The 22,367-nt window shown below is 38.6% G+C and overlaps 1 protein-coding gene across 1 annotated transcript in view; it reads right to left on the bottom strand.

Moving 5' to 3' along the window:
• Nucleotides 1–5,743: 5,743 nt before the first annotated feature.
• IPMK (inositol polyphosphate multikinase) overlaps nucleotides 5,744–22,367 on the bottom strand; it is an 85,696-nt gene continuing 69,072 nt past the window's right edge. The window contains exons 5-7 of the mRNA XM_027840613.1: nucleotides 18,669–18,841; nucleotides 10,860–10,941; nucleotides 5,744–8,369 (exon numbers count right to left, since the gene is read on the bottom strand). Coding sequence (XP_027696414.1) covers nucleotides 7,747–8,369; nucleotides 10,860–10,941; nucleotides 18,669–18,841 — 878 coding nt within the window. The 3' untranslated portion in view covers nucleotides 5,744–7,746. The remainder of the gene's footprint in view (nucleotides 8,370–10,859; nucleotides 10,942–18,668; nucleotides 18,842–22,367) is intronic.

The following is a 22,367-nucleotide window of genomic DNA, read 5'->3' as shown; positions in this document are numbered from 1 at the left end:
TGGCTAGGGCCAGCTAAGATCTGAACCCAGGTCCTCTCACTCCAATTCCAATACTTGTTCCAGTTATCCACGTTAAGGGGTCCCCTGAACTTTATTTGGGTTGCCATATTTTCCAGAACACTGGACCCAGAGTATGCAGGAGGCCCTCATTGTGTCAACAGCGAAGCATGGCCCGGGCTGACCCCGCCCCCAACCCCTCCCCCCACCCCAGCTGACATAATGTACTGTTTGCATCCCAAGCTGGACTCCCAGTGTGTCCTTGGCAGTTGAGACACGCCAGTCAGCCTGCGCTAGGCTGAAAAACTGTACAGCTGGGACCCTTGTAGATAAGCAGACCCTTCTGTCTTCATATCTAGCAGCTCCCAAGGGAAAAGAACAGGGTTTTTGCCCTCACCTTGCTCCTTCCCCTTCAAGGGGGTTTTGTCCTTTTCCCACCTTCACAGAACATTTCACCCTCTTACACCGTGTCCCTTTAGGTAGAAACTGCTGGCACCTCCCCTTTCCTGTCCTGCTGTTATAAAAATGCAGACCTGTATGGATTGTGAACTCTTTGGGTTCCACATGCACACTCATTTCTCTTGTAATAAACCTAGTTTCCACTTAAGTTTTGTAAAGCTGTGACTGCCTGTTGACATCCATAAAGTCTGAAGTTTCTCTCCCAGCCCTCAAGTCCAGAATTCTGAGGCCTCTCGACACACACCCAAACCCGAGAGCATCCCTAAGGTAAACACCCCCACCCTGCAAAATGGTTATTGCTGCTGTTGAGTCATGTCTGACTACTGGTGACCCCATGTGGAGTTTCTTGGCAGAGACACTGGAGTGGCATCTCCTTCTTCAGCTCATTTTACAGATGATGAAACTGAGGCAAAAAGGCTTAAATGACTTGCCCAGGATCACACAGCTAGTGTCTGAGGCCACATTTGAACTCAGGTAGATGAGTTCTCCAGCTGCCCTGTCTAGTTGCCCCAAATGAGGGCTAGGTTTTGTCAAAGTTTTAGTGCCACCCCTAACTCATTTTCCAAAGGAGTCTTTTTTGCCAAAGGTCACTTTTTCCAAGGATTTTGAAAAGGGCCTTGGAGGAAAAGATCACTTAATACTTTTAAAGAAACTAATATATGTGTATAAATGTGTATACACACACACGTGTGTGTGTGTATGTGGAGGACACCTAAGTGGTGCAAGTGGCTAGAACCCTGGGCCTGGAGTCAGGAAGACTCATCTTCCTGAATTCAAATCCAGCCTCAGACGCTTACTAGCTTGTGTGACTCTAGGCAACTCATTTCACCCTGTTTGCCTCAGAATTCTCATCTATAAAATGAACTGGAGAAGGAAATGGCAAACCACTCCAGGATCTCTTCTAAGAAAACTCAAATGGGGTCACAAAGAGTCAGACACAACTGAAAAATGACTGGGAAAAAAAAATACACAACTCACCCCTACTCTATTCCCTTCCTTTACTGGGGAGAAATGAGGAGGGGAGATTCATCGTTTTCCATTTCTAAGATTTGAATCTTTGTGGCTTTCCATTGCTAAAACAGAATCCTCCATTTTCTTCACTTTACACATTGCAGCTGTAAGAACAGGTAGACAAGGATCCTGGTCCGAATCATTCTGGACATCTCTCTTCTGAGAATATCTGACTCTGACTTCAATTCCAACTGCAATATTTGCTGTCCTTTTGAACCTATTTTGTTACCTGTGACCAACACCAATGAGGCTTCAGTCCAGGGGATTTTTTTTTTCCCAAGAGCCAAACTGGAAATGGGCTAAGTCAATGGCTCCTCACAAGCCTTCCCCCTTGGAGAGGGGAAATATTTCCTAATACTCACTTCTAATTCCTGAAACTCGGCGAAGGCTTTCCAGAGCTGTGCCAATCACGATTTCAGTGTTAAAAATGTAATTTAATTAAGCTGTGAGCTCCTTGAGAACAGGGACCTGGTCACACATATCTTTATTTCTCCAATAAATAGCAAAGTACTAATCACATAATAGGTACTAAATACCTGTTAAAGAATTTTTGGAAATTATCTTAGATTTCAAAGGAGGGGTTACAAGTTGGATAGAAAGAATTAAGAAAATACTTTGCTGTGGCTAGACCTTAAATTTTAATTGCTGATTCTAATTTATTAAAATGTGCCATCCCCCTGGACACTCACACCATTTTCAAAGGTCTAAAAACCATATAAATTATTACAGTGTGTTTATCGTACGATCCAACCCTGGGGTCTAGTCCCAAAAGGTGATGCCAGAAAGATGCTAATATTATTCTGTTATAAAAACTACTGTACAATTTCAATTTTATTAGAAAAATTTTTACATGGTTAACACAATTCTCAGAAAGTCCCTGACTGTGTGTTTCATAGGGAATATGCTAAAACCATTTTCTGTAACGCTTCCCCCTTTGACAACTCTAATAATCCTGTTGACATAAAAGGTCCTTGTCATGCTTGGTGTCAACTCTTGTACACTCAGATATGCTAGATATGTGATCATGAGCCCCTACAGTAGTTAATTTTAGCACAAATTCTGAAATGATAGCTTTTTAAAACTTGAGTACAACTGGACTACCATTCTATGGTATATGTATTCCCAAGGGAGTCTACATAAACGACATGGGGTTCCGTGTTTTGTGTGATTTTTCAAAAAGAAACAAAATCCTGCTACAAAGTAAGAAATAAGTATAAGGGAAATGCTAGATCTGCAAAGTACAAACATCTTATCAAGTTATGTTATTATAAAATGAGAAATAGGTATTTGCTATAAATCAAGGGGGGAAACATCACTGAAAAATTTTAATAGTTTACCAAATATACAGTTATTAGGATTATCTAAATATCACTTAAATTATAAAATTGGTATAGATGATTCTATAAAATAATGAACACAAGTTACATATCAACAACCCCTGCAATCCAGTAATGGCCCCCAAAGCCCAACAGCATGAATTACAGTCAAACACATTTTTAAGGAGACATAATTTAGACATTTAAATCAAAGTAACTAAGACCAGACTAAGTACATTCATTCAAGTACAATCAATTGAGCTCTTCAGTTTTATAATCATCAGGCAATAACAAAACTTTAGGTGCAATTTCATATGTTCTCATATACTTTCCAGTCCAGTTCCCAGAGTAATAAAGTGTCTTCGTGCACTCCGTTTTCTTTTTATAAGCAGGTGCAACATACATTATAGGATATTTTACTTCATATTAAAACTGTTAATACATACTGTAGGTGAACACCATATTAAAACTCACTCTCAATAACTACAAAATTTCAAAGAAAAGACTTGAAAGCACGCTAATTACTATTTAAACACTTCAGTATGATCCCTCATAAGGGAGTCTATCAAAATAATTGGGAATAACTGATTCTAACATCAACTCCAAAAAGAGGGTTCTTCTGAAACATTAATAGTTTATGCTACAAGTTAGTCATTTTGCCTACATTTCAAAAAGAAATTTTGTCCTCACTACTATATTCAAAGTATTCACACTTTGAAAACATAGGATCAAGATCTAAAATAAATATTAGTACAATAATATTATTAAATTGTTCTACATGAAAAAATGTGTAGTATTTTGCTTGTGGCTATGTAAAAGAATTGGATTTCACAGTAATTTTACTACATTGTTCTACTTTCTATCTCACTGAATGAACACTACCAGTGAAACGTACCATCTGGACAAGAAATAAGCAAACTTAAGGCCTTAGGATGTCATCAATTGTCATTACACAAACTCTATGAGTGAGTAGGGGTAATGCTGCTGTGTAATAGGAATGCAAAACATTTCCAACTCGGTTTTAGGAGCCATCTCAACTCTAATACTGGATACATTTTGTATTTCACAGAAATATGTTTAAAGATGATTTTTTTTAAAAATTCATATCCTCTAAGTATCAAACTAAATTTAGTCTCTGAAAATAATCATATTTTTAAAATGACTTTCTCTTAGACAACAGCTAAGCTTTACTGTGAATTTTCATTTCTATTATCACATAAAGCATTTCAGCTGTTTCATGTTTTTTAAAATCTGACATTTTTTACACGCTAGCCTCCTGAAAACTCCATCCTGGGATGTCATAGATTCTATAAATTAGGTTCCAAAGGTACCAAATCAAGGGTTGAAGGCACTCCAGAGGGAAGGTTATTGCAAAGCAATGTAAACAATTTGAGAAGCAAATAAAATTTTAAATTAGCAAATGGCAAAAGTTTTGACAAAAGGCTACCATCAAAGTGATAGCAACTCTTTAAAACTGACTAGATCTCTGCTATTTGACAACAAATCTCTTAATGGTTCTACCCTCTTTCCTCCACTCTAAATTTTTTTTAATATATTCCAAATATATAAAAAGAACTTTGCAAGCCAGCACCTGGGGTAATGCCAATCCTCTTAAACATCCACCAATATCCCAGCTGAGAGGTGAAAATGTCTTACTCTGTTGAATGCGGTCTAAAATCTGGAAATGGTGAATTGGTAGTGTAAAAAAAAAAAAAAAAGAAAAATACGATCTTTCTGTACATGCATAACAATTAACCAACACTGGGTTGAAAATACAAGCTCCACGTTAAAGCCATTTAATATATAAGTTTTCATAGTTGGTTTTTTTGTAAAACTATTTAGATAAAATATTGAACATTTTTATAACTTCTTAATAGTCTGTGATTCAACCTGTAATTTCCATCCATATTAAAAATACCAATTAACGTAAATACTTTGTTATAAAAACTATTGTACAATTTCAGTTTTATTAGAGAAACGTTTACATAGTTATCACAAATTATCAGAAACTCCTCTGAGGGGCTGCATTCACAGGGAATATGCTAAAACCAATATTTGTAATGCTTCCTTTCACAGTTATGACAACCCTGTTAACATAAAAGGTCCTTGTCATACTTATTGCTTAAATTAAAACTCTTATACACTTAAATGTTTGATAAACTGTGAACATGAGTCCCCAAAGTGATTAACTTCAGCACAAATCCCTAAATGATGATAGGTTTTGTTGTGGTGGTTTGTTTTGTTTTTTAAACTTGAGGACAGCTGTTTAACCAGGTCTATTCCGATTCATGAAGTTTCTAGATAAGGAAGGAACTTAAAAAGGGGGGCCTTAGATGACAAAGATGTAAAAATGGAAACAAAAAGAATTAAACATTAATCCCATCCCTAAAAAAGACAGCTTAATTGTTTTGATGTAAAAATTGAATTTCACTAGCCAAAGATGGGATACCGACTTCACAAAACTGTGCCTAAAATGACAGGTGAAAACAATTCTGGTATGCTTATTCTATACTTTACTGATCTAGAATGTGCAAAAAAAAAAAAAAAAAAAAAGTCTGCAAATAACACAAATGTGTTAAACTCACAGTAGATACACAAATGCTATTCTACACAAAGGTTCTTGCCATAGTTAAATCAGACTTAAAATAATGTTAAATCTTCTGTGTTTCAGGTTTAATAAACTCATAATATTTAATGGCTTTTCTTAAGGGAAAAAAGTGGCAATTTTTTTGGATTTGGTTTTTCTTTGCTTTTCTTTTTCAACCCAAAGACTTCACCATAATTCTGCTGGCCTCATGGTACATGCAGTATAAAACACAGACTCTGGAGGTAAGGAAAGGGGGCGGGAGGGGTCGTAGAACAAATAACAAAATTGTTATCAGAGGATTTGAGACCAATTCTCAAAACTGACTCCTAAACTGTATTTTCTCTTGCTTATTAAATTATAAGATGCAACCAGATTTCAAAATGCTGTAGGATTTATTAAGGTACTATTCAATGAACTCATATACAGCAGCTCTATTTCTTCAGACTCAGGCATTTTGTATCTTGGTCTCTGAGTTAGGAAAAAAGTCAAGAAGCTCATTCCTATCATCCTCCACCCCCAACCTAAAGAAAGAAGGAAAAGTGAGAGAGAGAGACACAGAGACAGACAGAGAGGCTGAGGTTTATAAGCACAAGTAACTGTCGCCCTTACCAGTGGTTTTAAAAACCTTTTCTCTTTTCAAAACTATCTATTGTGAGGAAGGGCCAAAAAAACAACCAACAGCCAAGCAAATATCTTCCTGGAATGTGGCAAATTTAGAAATGAATCAAAATACAAGGAGTGTGTGGACTGCAACAGAAAAGATTAAAAAAAAAAACTATAATCAACATTTCCCCTTCAACTTCGTCTATGACTTAAAAACAAAAGGACCCAAGTATTTCCGACTGGTTTTCAAAGGACTCTGACTGCACAGTCTGCAAGATGCAAACTAACCTTGAAGCCAGAACTGTCTTATGTTTTCTTATGTTTTCACCTTTAAGCAAAAGTGAAACTAAACTCAAACGAACTCCCAAAGACATTTTTCCATTGTGAACTAGTCTTTCAAATTATGACTGAGTTGACTAGAACCAAAAGAATGCAACAAAATGTAGCCCTACTCCTACCAAATATGAAGGTGAAAAAAGTTTCAGGTACTCAATTTCCAAAAAAGGTTATGGCATCATGAAAGTTTTTTTTTTCTTGTTCACTTACAGCAAATACTTAATAATCCAATTTTTCAATTTATATAAAAATACCTAAGAATGTGTGCAAAGTGGCATCTTCCATCAATAAAATTCAATCCTAAAGTCATCATTAGATGTGATCTGAAACGTAAGACTATATATATACTTACAATTCAACTCTACTGGCTTGAATAACAATAGTAGAAAGTTGTATTTTATGAAAAAAGCACTGAATCCTATTATAATACACCAAATGAAAAAAAAATCTACTTCTGAATAATCACCCATATTAATGACAGCTGCTCTTGCTTATGAAAATTGAGACATTACTTTAGTAACAAATCCATATGGTTTCTCTCAAACAAATGGTGGCAAAATGAAATGATCTCTAAGAGCAAAAACACTATTAAAATAAAAAAATTATAAAGGGCAGAACTTCAGTACTCCGTGAGTAAGTTTTGATTCTCTCAGAGAAGAAAGCTGTAAAAATGCATTCATCTCTGAAATGTAAGATTTTTTTAGAAGAGAAAAAAATATTTTTCTTTTCGCTTGGGGCAATTAATGCCCTCCAGATGCCAAACCATTTTTTATTATTTCAGACAAACAGTATAGGAAGTCTACTATTACCTTTCAAAGAAACTATTTTGGAAATAAAAGGGATTATCCTTTTAAAATGCAACAAGAATATGATCCACTTTAAGAAAGAAGCACCTTAGCGCCTGGGATCGGCTGGTCTGAACATGGAAGAGAGAAGCCAGACTTTGTCATTACTACTTCTTCATCAGCTCAGACTTTCTCCAGTTGGGTAACTTGGTCCGGAGCCACAGATGAGGTTGAGGGCATCAACTTGCCCCTTCTAGATTTCAGCGTGTTTCCTAATCACTGTGGCTCAGTCGCAAGGCTGGGTGGACAGGGATGCACTGATGATTTGCTACAGGAAGCTAAAGCCAAATCCTTCAAACTCAAGAGTTTTTATTTAACTTAGGCCAAGAGACATAGACTAAGTCATGTACCACCACGTCCCCTGCTTAACATTTCCTATGCCTTTTTCTCTGTTCATAGTCTTCTAATGAACAACTATTAATTAGTTTTCCTGAGTAAGAGTATAAAAAAGTGAACCCTTCTACCAAAAAGTACAAAGACAAATAAAATGTAGTTGAATCACAATACAAATCTGTTACATAACATTACAAGGGCAGAGATTCATTGCTGCTCTTCATTATCATTGGCCCCATAAAAAGAATGTAGCAAAGATTTAATTATCTAAAATATTTTGCAGTACAGTAATTAGATGTTTCAGCCCATAAACATATCCCTCATCCTTCGTGTTGCTAGGAAACACATGAGCAAAGTCGATCATGCGCACTTCCACATCTGCACTTTCGGGGAGCTCCACAGGACGGTGGTAGAAGACTTTTTCCAGTTGAGAGAGAACGTTGCCATTCAAGTGTTCCTGTGACATACAATTGCTGCTTTTCCATACATTGCCTTGCTCCCTATTTTCAACTTTCAATGAAGTCTGATCATGATGATTCTTGGAATATGCTTCTTTATGACGCACGTACACTTTGCCTACAGAGGCCCTCACTTTTCCATTCTCTGCAGAACTCAGTAAGTGAATGTTGTTGTTATATTCGAGCACTCTGGCATCTGGCAGCTGTCCTTTGGCCCAAAAGGTCTTCTCTGCTGAAGTTTCATCACCCAATTTGTTAGCTGCTGGCAGAGATGAGCCTTCATAAACAAACAGTAAGGAACTTGCATAAAAGTTAAGTTGATTCTGGCTTTCAAACCACTGAAGAATTTTCTCAATCTTCTGAATACTGGCAGCAATTGCATCTTTTCTCAAACAGTAACCATTATGAAAAAATCTGGCCACTCCTACCAAGAAGAAAACAAGATCATTACAGGGAAACGATAAACATAGCTATCAATCACTTTTTAGAGGAGTCTCCTCACATATCACAGAGAACTCTATCGACATTCCTCCCTGTTCTACTCCCTTCCTTTTGAGGGAGAAGAACAATACAAATAACATTCAGACATAGTTTTCTATTTTAGAGTATTTTGTGCCAGTGGAAAATGTCAGAATCCCAGTCACACAAATACAAATGTACCATTTAGGCAAAGAGGCTGAACACAGAAACAGGTCCATTCACAATCTTTCAACTGTCCTCGTTCCTAGAGGACTTGATCTCAATCACCATTATGAGAAACTCTATAAGGGATATTTGTCCAGTAGAATGAGTGACGGTCAGCAAATTATTTCACACTAAAATCCCTACTTTTTAGTATCTTGTCATCCAAATTTAATTCAAATGAAAAGAATGTAAAAGCCAGTTCTTTGCATCCCAGCACTCAATGTGGTACCTGGTACATGGCTGACATTTAATAAATGCTTGTAGATGGAGTTAACATTCCAGATATTTCCATCTTTATTTTCATTCTAACTAAAACAACACTACGTGTCATGAAGGTTCTGCTAACTTTCAAGGGTTGCATAGGGCCTATGCAGTAGCTGAAGTTAGGACTCAGTAGGTCATTTATTGTCCATAGTTAAAGATTTTTGACGGTTCCCTTTCTATGCCCATTTGGGATTCAAGGGGCACACAGCGCTCATCATTAACTTAGACTAAGTAGCTCCTGTATTCTAAAATATGAACTATGCAAATAACAAGCATAGAATATTGGCTATTTAGTTTGGAAGATTATTTTAATCAACTATTGTAACAGAAGTTAGTCTCAATATTATGCTGAACATATTATTATTGTACTCCAAGGAAAAAAAGTAGTCAAACATACCAAGCAAGATTCTTACTTCTGGGGGCAGCTAGGTGGCACAGTGGATAGAGCACCAGCCCTGGAGTCAGGTGGACCTGAGTTCAAATCTGGCCTCAGACACATAACACTTACTAGCTATGTAACCCTAGGCAAGTCACTTAACCCCCACTGCCCAACCAAAAAAAAAAAATTCTTACTTCTAAGGTCATAGGTATAGATATGTGTTTCCTACACATACAAGAAAAATTCTCACAAAAACGCCTTCAAACTCTATACATTTCTCTTAGGCTTGGCTACAATTGAATCCCCAACAAAATTTATCAGGAAATCTACACATGCATAACATTTTTTGCCACCAAAACTTTATGCACATATCTTGCAAACACAACTTTCTATCTTAAAAAAACAAAAAACTCTAACTTCATTGGCACTAGAAGACTGGGGGGCGGGGACCCCCTTACAGTACTTTTACTATATGGTTCCTCCACTCTAAAGTCCCATCTTGGTTCATCGTTGTAGTTTAGTTGGGACCCAGGGCTCTGAAAGGTGATGCCCATGACGCACAAGCTCTAGTAGGCCCTACTTAATTTGGGAAAGGCTTCAAGTAGTGGACCCAGTGAAGCCTCCATTTCTGTTGGGCAAGGTTAGTTGAAAAGACTATTTACCAAGTTGGCTAAAGGGTGAAAGTCTTTCAGCCACAAAAACTCCTGAAAAATGTCTATCAAGTTGTAGAGGGGTTGAAATCTGCTTCAGTGGAGGAAGTACCTACCCCCACCAAGAAAATCTGCTTAAGGCATCTTAAAGTACATTAGAAGTATCCTCACTAAATATGATGATTATTGATTTAGAGCTAACAGAAACTTTAGCAGTCAGCTGGTGAAATGCCCTCATTTTCTCTTGGCCAAGAGCTGGTATTTGAACCTCTATCCTTCTTATTTGATTCTCCCATTCACTACCCATCCATGTTTTATTTTTGAAAGTCTCACACTCATCTGCTATAAACTCATCTTGACAATAACTTCTAACTCCCACTTGAGGAGGGATAATATAGTAAGGTAGCTTCAAAAATATTGGGATATCACAATCACAAGGCCAAATCTCTGGCATCGCCTCAGGCTATAATCCCATCAACTGGCTTTTCATTGTGGCTACACTCAATCTCCCCTCCATTGTCTTACCTCCCTATGGCCCCTGGCCATTTCCCACCCTTAATCCTAGCTAGGTTCCATTCTTCCTTGGCCTTGAGGTCCAGGTCCCAGGAGTTCTGTTCACCCCAGCTTACTGGCCACTCCCATTCAGATCTTCCTTAGACCTCTCCTCCAGTCACCCCAAATTACTCGGCCACTCCGAGATCCCTCCAACAGTCTTTCTATATATGAGGTCCATCTTGTCTCCATTAAGGTGCTTAGATTCTTAAAATCTAGACACTGCTCAGATTCTTATAATCTAGCCAATAGCTCACAGATGTTCAGACTCCTTAAGAGTCTGCCCAATATGACAGATATTCTAATAAACCCTGTCTTTGGCCAAAAAAAAAAAAAATTGGGATATCATAAATCCAATTAAATCATAGACAACTCCCCCCCTTACCATCTTTGATTGTTTCTTTAGTTAAACTTCTTCCATAGTGCTGGTTCTGTGTCTCATAACTATCAGAATGGGCATGATAAACCTGCCAGGAAATAAAAAGGAGAACATATACATTTTAGGAATAAATATTTTAGGAGTTCTCAATCATAAACAGCCAAACCACTCCATGTGAAGAGGTCAACATCACTCTCCAGTGCTTTGAATGCAATGAATAAATTTCAAAGGTAACCAAGTCCTGTCTGGGATACAGTAGACACAAGGCTGGGAGGCCGAACAGGAGGTTACTGCCCGGTTGAGGGGTGATGAGAACCTGAAATTTGGTGTCAGTGTGGGTGGAGAGAAGGGGATAGAAGTAAGATGCATTATGGGAAGGCTATGTGGGGTAAGGAAAAGTGAGGGATCAAAGATGGCACCAGGGTTACAAGTACACCACTAAGAATGCCTCAAGGGAGAAGAGTATCATCAACAGTAAGAGAAAATTCTGGAAGAGGAATGAGTTTGGGGAAGAAAATGTCATAAGATCTGCAATAAAGGTCATAACCATCATAACCATGCCAGCTCCTACTGTGAGACATGCTGTCCTACCCAAAACAACAAAGGAAGTTGTAGGGATCCTACCTACTAACTACTGTCCTGATGCAGAGCCTGCTCTCCAAGGAGCCCCTCCAGAAGCCATGAGGGAGTAACATAGCGACGGGGTGGGAGGTCTTCCCAAAGGCACTGACCATCTTCTACAAAGCCATAACTCCTGTGATAGGCTGTGCTGGCTTAGAAAGGGAGAGGCTGAGAGTCTGCACAGGAGAGTTAAGGGTAGGTACAAGAACCAGCTGCACGACTGGCTTATTAGCTATGTAACCCTGGGCAAGTCACTTGAGGCATGGAGCAGAAGACACCAGTCATCTTCCCAGCCTCTGACCAGCCAAACTGAAGCACTAGCTGAATGTGACTCCATTTTTTGTCTCATCTCCATGCATTTACACCAGCTGCCTACCTAGCTACTCCCCACCCCCTCAAAACACGCATGCGCGTGCACATGCACAAGCACACATGCAGACACACACACACGCACACATCTCATTTCTGCCCCTCCCAATCCTTATTTTCCTTAAAGGCAACCCAGATGTCAGACCCTGCACAAAGACATGGGTGACCACTGTCATTGTCCCCAACTCTTTCCCCCAATTAGTTCATTTTTTATTCTTCCTCAAATAACCTTGTGCATATTTATCTCTCCCCCCCTTATCTCTCCTGAATATCCAATTCCACAAACATTTGTTTAAGCACTCACTGTGTTGCCAGGCACTTGAGTACAGCATGGAAAGAGGTGACGAATATTTGCTGCACTGAATATTAGTGGTGAAAAGGGACCTAAGAGGTCATCTAGTCCAACTCTCTCATTTTACGGGTGAGAAAAGTGAGGCCCCAATTGTGCTGGATCTGGAGGCAGAGGACCTGGCTAGGAACCTGGCTCTGCAACTTGTGTGTCCTTGGGTAAGTGCCTCGGTCTCTGCAATGTGAGCCACTACTGACTCCTCTTCTCTCCTAGGTTTTCATGGCCCTCGTCTCATTTGGGTCTTCTCCAGTCTCCTTTCATGAAAGCATAGTTCTAGCACCCCCCAAGAGCAGATGCTCCCCAAACCTTTGTCCTAGGCCCTTTGCTCTCCTCCTTTCACATTCTCTCACTTGGTGACTTCATCAGCTTTTTGAGTTTAGGATGCTTTGATCCCAGACTGATACCTCCAGGGCTGGTTCCAAAAGCTTTAGTCCCATCAACTGCCTATCGAACATTCAAACTGGATGTTGCATAAACACCTCCAAGTCAATGTTTCCAAAACAGAACTCATCTTTCTTTCTGAACTCCCCTCTTTATAGAGAGGACACCACTATCAGTGCTACACATACTCCTGGATCCAGGGACCCTGGCCCCCTGACTACTGCACATACAAGACACTTCCACCTCTTGCTCCAGGCATTCTCTCTGGCTATTGCCCATGCCAAACGCTCTCCCTCCTTGACTCTGCCTATCAGCTTCCTTTAAGTCCCAACAAAAATCTCAACTCCTCCTGAATTCTAGTGCCTTCTCTCTCTTAATGATTTCCAATTTATCCTGTACAAAGCTTATTTTATACATATTTGTTTGCCTGTTGTCTCCCTCATTATACTATAAACTCCTTGAGAATAGGGGCTGTCTTTTGCCTTTTTTCTATCCCCAGTGCTTAGCACAGTGCCTGGCACATAGTTGGTGCTCAGTAAAAGATTACTAATTGATTAAATAATCCTCTACTTGCCTGCATTGCTGCCCAGTTGTGTGAACTCTACACCTCCCCACCTCTTTCTCTAACTTTTCTCCACAAAAATAGCACCCCTTCCTTCATGCCCTCGTCACCTGTTTCCTGGATGATTAGAATCGCCAGTGCTCTTTACACTATACCACCATACTGCCTCAAAGCACAGGATCATCATATTTCAGAACTGGAAGAGATCTTTGAGATCACCACAACCATTTACATAGAGCCTGAAGGTTTACAAAGAACATTACAGGTTGACTCATCTGATCCTCCTAACAGTCCTGTTCAATTGGTACAGATTCAAAGTATTATTATGCCCATTTTACAAATGAGGAAACTGTGGCTCAAGGGATTTAAGAAATTTGGCCATGGTCACATACCTAATAAGTGCTAGAAGTCTGGTTTAGTACAACTCTTGTCATATTATAAATGAAGAAAAAGGAGGGTCAGTCAGAGAAGTAAAACAGGTTAATAGTATGAACAGAGACGCTTCCTAGGTTAAGTCTTAATACATCAACCATTTTATTTGAAGTGTTGTAAGCTCCCCAAAATGTGAAAAACAGTAAAAGTAAAATATTTAACAAAACACATTCCAAAATAAAATATAATTTTGTAGGTAGTATCATTACCAAGGTATACCCTTGGCTATATTTTTCTCTTTCAAAAGGTGCATTTCCTACAATCGTAGGCAATATAAAATACTTGGGAATTTACTTGCCAAGACAAACCCAGTAACTATTAACACAATTACAAAACATTTTTCACCCGAAGTCAGATCTAAACAACTGGGAAAATATTAATTGCCCATAGGCAGGCTGAGCCAACACAATAAAAATGGACAATTCCACAGAACTTAATTTATTTTATTCAGTGCCATACCAATCAAACTACCAAAAATATTTTATAGAGCTAGAAAAAAATCATTTAAAAAATTCATCTGGAAGAACAAAAGGTCAAGAAAATAAAGGAAATTAACGAAAACAAATGTGAAGGAAGGTGGCCTAGCCGTGCTAGATCTCGAATCAAAACTATTTGGTACTAGCTATGAAATCGAGTGGCAGATCAGTGAAACAGATTAGGTATACAAGACACAGTAGTACATGACCATAGTGTTCTAGTGTTTGATAAACCCAAAAACACCAGCTTTTGGGACAAGAATTCACTACTTAACAAAAACTGCTGCGAACTAGAAAACACTACAGCAGAAACTTGGTATAGACCAACATCTCACACCATATACCAAGATAAAGACAAAATGGGTACGTGCTTTAAACATAAAGGGTGATACCATAAGCAAATTAGGAGAGCAAGGAATAATTTACTTTCCAGATGTAAAGAAGAGAAGAATTCATGAGTAAAACCAGGAAAACACTGTATTCAGTAACAGCAATATCATATGATGATCAACTGTGAGTGACTTAGCTATATAAGTGCTATCCCCCTCTAAGGTAAGAACAGGTGAAGTCTGAATATAGACCAAAGTACACTTTTTTTTGTGATTTCTTTTTTGGTCTGTGTTTTCTTTCAAAACATCACTAATACGAAAATGTGTTTTGTATGATTGCATATGTATAACCTGTATCAAATTATTTAACAGTCTCAGGAAAGGTTGGGCAGAGAGAGGTAGAGATTGTTTTTATATGCAACTGGGGGAAAAATATTTTTTTTTAAAAAAAGTATAAAGGAAATGTCCAAAGAACAATAAAAAATTCAAGGAGAGAGTAGAGTGCTCACATCCAGTTTGTGGAAGGGTGAGGGTGAAATTCAAGAAGGATTCATAGAGAGGTGATCCTAACCTAGGCCTTGAAGGATTTTATTATGCAAAAGGAAGGGAAAAGAGGATGAGAAGTCAATCCAAGCATAGGGTGTGATCAAAAAGGGAAATTTCAGTCTTAGAAGGAACTTCAAAGACTATGATGGAAGAAAAAAATAAGATCAGAGAAGGCTAAGAAATCCACTTTGGTAAGAATGTTTAGTCCATAAAGAGACACAGATACTAGAAGGACAGCTAAGAACCAAACTCTGGGGGAATTTAAAGACCCGGGAGGCCATACTTTCATTTACTTGGTAATGGGTAAAAGGCGTTTGAATAAGGGATCAGAGAATTACATTATGGCAACTTCACTCCATAAAAACTCATTTGTTAAAAGTTTCATTTTTCAATATTTTATAAATTATAAATGTGATTAATTTGCATATAGATATTAAATTGATGCTCTATATCAAGAGATATGATGGTGAGGGGGAAAAGAATTTTAAATTACTTAATTTCTTTTTCAACTAAAAACCCCCAAACCAATTCAAGAGTTAGTGCTAAACTCCAAGGAAAAGGAACATTTTAAATTAGAATACTCTATAAACTCAGATTCCCACCATAAATTATTCTCCTACTACATTTTATGATAATAGATAGGTTTGTTTCTTTTGGTTTTCTATGCCCATAACTTCAACTCTAAATTCTAAGAAGAGAGGACCACTTTGTGTTATGTCTCTCCCTTGTGTTCCCACAATGCGCAGCAGAGTCTTCAGGAAGCATCCAAAAGTGCTTCCCAAGGATTTACTAAATCAGATTCCATCTAGATTAAAAGTTATTCTACGGGTCAAAAATTATTTAGGAATCAACAAGTGAATTCCTCTTCTATGAAACAGTAATGACAAAAAAATAAAAAACAGAGCAAACATGGTAGCTAAATGTTCTATTTTACAATGATCACAGTGGGAGGTACAGGCCCTGGATGACAATTCTGGCTCTGTAATTTGCTATCTGTGCGATTTTTCAAGAGGTTACTTTAATTCTCAAAGACTGTTCTTTTATCCAAAAATTGAGGAGGTTCGGCTACATAATAATATAACAACAACAACAACTAAAATTTCTATAGTTCTTTAAGGTTTGCAAAGCACTTTACATCTCATTTGAGCCTCACACCAACACTGAGAGATAGTTACTATTCTGATTTCCATTTTACAGATGAGGAAACTAAGGCAGAAGTGAAGTGACTTGCTCAGGGACACACAGCTAAGATTTATGTCTGAGATTGGATATGAACTCAGATCTTCCTGACTCTAGGCCCAGCATTCCAGCCACTTTACCACCAACCTCAAAGGTCCTTTCCAGCTCTAAATCTTAAAATCTTTTGAACTCTCTGGGCTTCTGTAAGAGGTGGAACTAGGACTCTTCTTCCAAGCCTACCTTTCTTTGAACCTACAAATCCTATTAAAAAAAAGATTTAATATAATACAACACATTATAAATTTGGAGGCATAACTGAAAATTGGTAATTTTACCTTCATATTTGACTTCTCTTTTTCTGACATATTTATTTGTGGTATATATACATCTTACATGTAAATTTCAAAGTACAATTTTCTAGTTCCATCCAATTTATCTGAAACTGAGTCAATAAGCATTTATTATGTATTTACCATGTGACATATACAGGGAGGGCTAAGTGAGGAGGCTACAAAGACAAAGAAATGAGAATATTCATTCATTAATATGTTGGGAAAAGAGCCTCATATGAAGGACAAATCATTATTTTCTAAATATATGCACTTGGGAATATTAGATGTAGTTTATAATCCATGGAGCTACACATACAAATTTAACAAGTGAGGGCTATTTAGAATCAATCATTTTATCTGAAATTTTCCATAGTTATTTCCCAATCAAAAGAATATTTTTGTCACCATAAGTAGAAATAGGCTGATTGAAATCACTTAAGCATTATAATCTTAGTTTGCTGCAGTTACACTCTGGATAGATCCAGTCTACATTTCAGATAAACTGCACCATCTGCCATCCATCCCCTGTAGACACCCCCTACTTCAATGTCTGTTCACGTTGTCCCCTTTATGTCCCCTTTATCTCCCCTCCCTCCTTTGTTTAACTAGCCCTCATTCCTTTCAGCTGAAATCCCCCTGATCCATTAGCACCAAGAAGCCAATGAGCTCACTGGCAAAGTCAATGATCGTGATGATGATAAGTCAACGAAATGGTAGGGGTTTACAGCAGGGAGGTCTCTATGAATCACTGAAAATAGGAGACTGTTAACTACTGATCTATCTGAGGACTACCAAACTTAAAGTTAACTGTCTCTAACGTACAAATAGAATCACACTATTACAAATTCTCTATCAGATACAAAAGACAGAATTCCACCCCAAATCTACTTTTATTGTTATAGACTCTGTATAACGAAACTCAACACAATAGGCTAATTTGTGAGTTGGCATGAAGTTAAATACAAAGCTGGCAAATGCTAGAGCAAAACATAACCGAATAGCATGGGATAGACAAGCCTCAACAGGGACCAGGCCATGGCTTTCTCTCCGGTACATTAGGGAAGATCTGTTCCAGACCTTGTTATCAATGGTCGAGAGTCCAATAATAGACTTGACAATCTGGAGGTTGCCCCAGCAGTTCAAGGAGTCCTGAACTAAACCGAGTTTCAGACTTAAACCTGGAGCAGAACACAAATCAACAGGCATCCCCATAAACAAGGCAGTCTTCAGAAGAGCCTAGTGATGGTTCCATTTAGTTGAGAGTTTGTTCACCTCTTTATGACACTTACCTATTTGATCCCTGGAGGTTTGTTCAAATGAAATTCTGTTCACTGTTACTGTTTTCCAGGAAATCATGAAACCACTCTAAAACTACGCTTTGAAAACCTTTCTAAAATCTATCCTAAGCTATCTACGTGACATTCTTTGTATTTTTTATTAATAAAGTTTGAAATGTATGCCACCCACATTCATTTCATAATATTCCTTTTGTCTGGTACTTAGACAGTTCTTTATATCTGGGGTACCTAACGTGTACACTGCAACTGACCATGGTCTGAGATTGACAGCAATACCTTCCCCTATGACTCACAGCTTTGGAAATGCCATTGAACAAGAAGGGGGATGCCCACTGCTTGGTGACATGCTCAATGCCTGTGGGAATTTCTTAAAGGGAAGGCAGTGCTGGAAATCTGATCTTCAGGTACCAGTATGATGGGGCTACCATCTCCAATTCAGCATGGGGAACATCCAAGTCTGATTCAAAAAGGTCTTTAAGAAAGCGCAGCTTAGGATGGAATGAAATCATGGCATCACAAAGCTTCACATGAAGAAAAGCATGGCTTCTCCTCACAGATACAAAGATGGAGACTTCTATTTTGGGTTCCTTTACATACAATACATACAGTGCTGCCCTATTTCAACAGCATTTATAACCCAGAAGCACTACACCCACATGAAAGGATCCTTATAATGAGGTCCTTAACTTATTAAAATGTAGACTAAGTTCACCCATTTTATTTTATCTTTAAGCATTGATATATCCTCACTTTAAATTCCTGCCACTTCCAGAACTGTGAGTTCATAGTTAGCCAGATATTTTGTCCATTTTTTCCTCAAATATGCCAAGGAGTTCCTTTTCATGACCACTTTGGCAATATGACTGTCAATATGGGGAAAATAAATAAGAGAAACAGAAATGTGTTAGACTGTTAATCTGAATCCAACAAATATGTCTTACCCTCATGCCAAGCACCAAGAACCCAATCTCTTCCATTAATGGGTACTTGCTGACCTGCTGTTGAATCTTCTCAGGAGAGGCGAATGGATCATAGCTTTTCCGCCCTATTTTTACATCCATTATACAGGGCTTGTTAAATTTATGCGTCACATCTTCCAGTTTTAGGTATAAATCTGTTTTTTTAAAAACAAATTTTAGTTAGCAGTGCACAAACTTTTTTTTTACTATATAAATGATGCTGAAGGGAAAAACAAGAAAGAAGTACGTACTGAAATTAATAAGAAACCATTCAACTATGATGGGGCAGCTAGGTGGCGCCATGGTGCACAGAGCACCAAGACCCAAGTTCAAATGTGCCTTCAGACACTTACTAGCTGTATGACCCTGGGCAAGTCATTTCAACCTGTTTGCCCCAGTTTCCTCCTTTGTAAAATCAGCTGCAAAAGGAAATGGCAAACCACTCCAGTATCTCTGAAAACCCCAAATGGGGTCATGAAGAGTCAGACACAACTAAAAACAACTGAACAACAACAATCAGGTATAATAAGACTAAACTCCAAAAACATTGGTTTTCCACCACACAAGTATGCTAACAGGTCTAGTCAGGAACAGCATGCTCAGAAGCTGGCTGTTTGCCAAGAATGGATTAAAATCATGTTCAACCATAAGCGAAAAGCATCCAACGGCCTGTACGGCTGCAAAAGACACTAACAGCTTCGTGTTAAGGCAACGAGATCATTTGAAAAGCTGTTGCTAGGCACATTCCTTGGCAAATCCATTGTAAACCATCTAGGCACCTTGGTTTTAGCACTGGATTTTAACGGTTTTGTGATAGGCACCTGGGACCCTAGTTACTTAAACTGTACTTATACTATACACAGCTCTCTCAAGAATACAGAATCTAATGGGGTGGAGGAAAGAGATGTAAAAAAGCAACTGCGATGGAAAAGAAAACGTACTAAGTGAGAAAGGCCCAGGCAATGTAAAAATGAGATGTCTTACCTCTTTCTGAGGAGGAAAGGGGGATGGTTTCAGAGAAAGTAACACATGAGTTAGATGGACCTCAAAGAAAGAGAAAGCGAGAGAGGGGTCCACACCAGATACAGGAAAGAAGAAAAGTCACAGAGACAGGAAAACAGGGGAAGAGAACAAGGGGAGCAAGTTATCTATTTTGCCTAGAACACAGAATTTGACAAGGACTAATATGAGGCAAGGTTGGAAAAGTTTATTAGAAGCAGACTGTGAGACACCCTGAATTCTTGGATTAAGGATTGACACTGTATTCATTAGATAATAGGGAGCCATCAAAGGCTTTTGAGCAGAGGAATGACACCCCTGGAGCAGCTCATGAGGAAAAACATTTTGGCAGCAACGTAAACAGTAAGCTGGAAATGGGAGAAACTGGAGACAAGAAGTTCAGATACCATTGTAATAGATAAGATATTGCTTATTTAATAGGTTTATTAGACTATTTATTTAACAGATAAGATACTATTATAATAGTCTAGGTGAAATCAGAGAATCATAGCATTTGGAGCTGGAAAGTACCTTAGAGATTATTAATTAATTAATCATCTAGTCCAATCCCTACATTTTCTACATGAAGAACCTGGGGCTCTGTGAGGGGAAATTATTTTCTCATAATCACATGACTAGGAAGTAGTAGCTAGTCTTCACTCTAAACTCAGTGGTCTTTGCATCAAACTTTTCAGAAAGGCCTCTTAGAAACAGAGTGATCACAGAAAAGAGCCATTACTGAAGATATTCTGGAGGCAGAATCCTCAGGGCTGACTGGTTGTGGGAGACGGGAGAGAAGTGTCAATGATGGAAAAGACACTGGGACGAGGAGAGCAAGAAAAGGTGATTTCACTTTGGGGCTTGGGCCTGAGATGCCAGCAGGACAACCAAGTGAAGGTGCCCCAGAGTCAGCTGAAAGATGAAACTGGAAATCTCCCTAGAGATCTGGAAGCCATCTTCATTGAAGTGAAGAGAATTTAAGCCATAGGAAAAAACAAATGAGGAACAGAGAGAAGAGGTACAGAAATCAGAAACCTTCTTTAAGGGGAAAGAAGAAGAAGATTAAGCAAGGAGACTTGATTCTGAATTTTAATGGTTACATAAATGAATTCTCATTAGTAGACACTACATAGGGAAGAATGGATTGGAAGAGACAAACAGGGTATTTACTAAATGCTTACTGTATATCAGGCACTGTGCATAGCGCAGGAATTGACATTCTAATGGGGAAGGTGACACATATTGGGGTGTAGAAGAAGGTACCTTCATGGAGGCAATACGGCCAGCAAAGAGGTAGCTGGGAGTCTGGAGAGTGGAAAAAGGATGAGGTGAAGAAGAGCTAAGGTTCTTCCTGATATGGCAGGCCCAGGGAGGGAGGTCATTTACTCTTTATAGACTAATGAAAAGAGAAGATCAAGGGCAGACACAGTTACTGGTCTGCTTAAGCATCTCTACATAGGCTGCTGTTTTCAAAACTGAAAGTTATAGGGAGATTGAATGAATGAATGAATGAATGAATGAATGAATGAAACAACAAATGAATGAGAAAAAACTATTCAGCATTTATGATGTGCCACTAACTACTAAATAATTGGGATACAAATACATGACATAAAATAATCCTTGACCTCAAGAAGCTTACATTCTAGTAAGGGAAGATAATATATATAGGAGGTTGGGGCCAGAAAGAGAGGGAGTGTTTGGTCGAGGAATTCACAAGGCTGGTGAATGGAGCCAGACAGCAAATGACTACTCTGTCCTTTCCAGGAATAGTAGCATTGAGGTACTGCTCCCAGAGCTAGAGATGCAATAAGGGTGGGGGAAGGGAAGATGGCATGAAGAAGGCCAAAGAGCATCATGGCGAAGACCCTGTTTTCTCAGCACACGGCAGCGAGGTACTAAGACATGAGTGCCAGCCCTAACTCTGCCACCTGCTTGAACTTAGGAAAGTCAAATAAGGAAACTGAGTATCAGAGACACTGGGACTTCTCTATCCCCACTATAAAGTGAAGAAAAACATGACCCCTTGAAAGGGCCAATGCAAGGCACAAACTAGTAGACATAAACTCTTTGTAAATGCAAAGCATTATTACACAGAAACGTAAGAGGCTGTTAACGCATCCTAAAAGCTCCTTTGTGAATTGGTTGCTCACAAATTAGAGCAAGTTTTCTCACCGAAACAGTGTAATAAGGGATGGTGAGGTTCCCAAATTACTCTGAAATAGCTGTCTTACCTGGAGTGCAGCCAAACCACTAACACCACTAGCACTACATGTCACGCATGTAAGTATCAACCTATTTGGAGAAGGAAGAGAGGCAATGTCCTTCTCTTTTCCTGAGCTTAGGGTAGAATTTGAGGACAGCTAATGGTCTAGCTGAAATATGGAATAGGAAAAACAGGCTTAAAAGGTCAAATGACAGAATGTAGAAATGCCTAAATATCAGACTAAAGACTGTGTACATTATCTAAGGAGCTACAGGGAGTGGCAGATTACCATAAACAGACCCAAGACTTAAAAAAGCTGATTGTGTCCTAGTAACTAGCTACAGGTTAGACAAGCTGAGAGAATTTCAATTGTGGGAAGAGGAAATCTGTTAATTTTAAAATGTGGAACTTTTTTGGGAGCCTGGTGTGTCCCCCCACCCCCCGTGGAAAATTCAGGGCACTGGATGCTTGAACAG

This window comes from Vombatus ursinus, unplaced genomic scaffold (genome assembly GCF_900497805.2).
Source record: "Vombatus ursinus unplaced genomic scaffold, bare-nosed wombat genome assembly UNPS02014847.1, whole genome shotgun sequence".
Taxonomy (NCBI): Eukaryota; Metazoa; Chordata; class Mammalia; order Diprotodontia; family Vombatidae; genus Vombatus; species Vombatus ursinus.
This window is presented reverse-complemented; position numbering and strand designations above follow the sequence as displayed.